At 58.4% G+C, this 1,015-nt stretch overlaps 1 protein-coding gene across 1 annotated transcript in view; it reads left to right on the forward strand.

The window, feature by feature from the left end:
* The window catches only part of ATP5F1A (ATP synthase F1 subunit alpha), a 35,817-nt gene that overhangs the window by 34,408 nt on the left and 394 nt on the right, over positions 1–1,015 (forward strand). The window contains exon 13 of the mRNA XM_035903093.1: positions 212–519. Within this exon, the coding sequence (XP_035758986.1) occupies positions 212–519 (308 nt within the window). The remainder of the gene's footprint in view (positions 1–211; positions 520–1,015) is intronic.

The raw sequence follows: 1,015 nt of genomic DNA on the forward strand, positions 1-1,015 counted from the left end.
CTTACTTAGGTCCAGTCTAAACCTGCCCTGGTTCAGTTTAAAGCCATCCCCCCCCCTTGTCCTGTCCCAGCTAGACCTGCTAAAAAGCTTGTCCCCCCCTTTCCTCTGGGCCCCCTTTAAGCCCTGACCGGCCGCACTCAGCTCTGCCCGCAGCCTTCTCTTCTCCAGGCTGAACACCCCCAACTCTCCCAGCCTGGCCTCAGAGCAGAGGGGCTCCAGCCCTCGCAGCATTTTAGTAGCCCTCCTCTGGCCCCGCTCCAACAGGTCCCTGTCCTCCTTGTGCAGTTGGTCTTCAAAGGCGGCCTCTGTAGTGCTGATGTGTCCTGATGTAAGGGTTAATGATGGCACGAATGCTTGCTTTTCTGCAGTTCCCATGGCTATTGAGGAGCAGGTTGCAGTCATCTATGCTGGTGTAAGAGGTCACTTGGACAAGCTGGAGCCCAGCAAAATCACTAAATTTGAGAGTGCTTTCCTAGCTCATGTGCTGAGCCAGCACCAGGCCCTCCTCTCCACAATCAGGTACGATGATTCACCTTACTTCATCCCAAGGGTGAAGCGTGATGGCTGGAGCGCAGGTTATGGAACTGCTGGTTTGGTGTTTCCCAGAACATCAGGCCTTGAGCTGCCCGTCCCAGAACGGGCGGTTAAATCGGCCTCCCTGCTGTCCTCGCGCTCTCCAGAGCTCAGCTGCTTGGCTCCAGCCGATGCCTGAAATGAACCTACTCGAATAGCTTTCCTAATCCGATACCGAAACCGCTTAATCTAGTCAGTTCCCCTATTTCTGACAGCTTTAAGCTGTTAGAGCCGGGGGGGGTGAAGCGCTGCTCGCTGCCTTCCCCGCCGCCGCGCGTGGACTGCTGGGGCGGGGTACTGCCAGCCCTGTCCTGTGGCCGGGCCCTGGCTTGTTCTGTCGTGAGTCTAACCACGCGCCCTCCCTCCCTGCGGCGTCGCGCTGTCGTCTTGGGCTGCGTACGGCTGCCGTGGGGGGGGTGGTTGGGGAGCCGGGTGTGTGAAA

Source organism: Egretta garzetta, unplaced genomic scaffold (assembly GCF_000687185.1).
Source record: "Egretta garzetta isolate BGI_Z169 unplaced genomic scaffold, ASM68718v1 scaffold179, whole genome shotgun sequence".
NCBI classification, from domain to species: domain Eukaryota; kingdom Metazoa; phylum Chordata; class Aves; order Pelecaniformes; family Ardeidae; genus Egretta; species Egretta garzetta.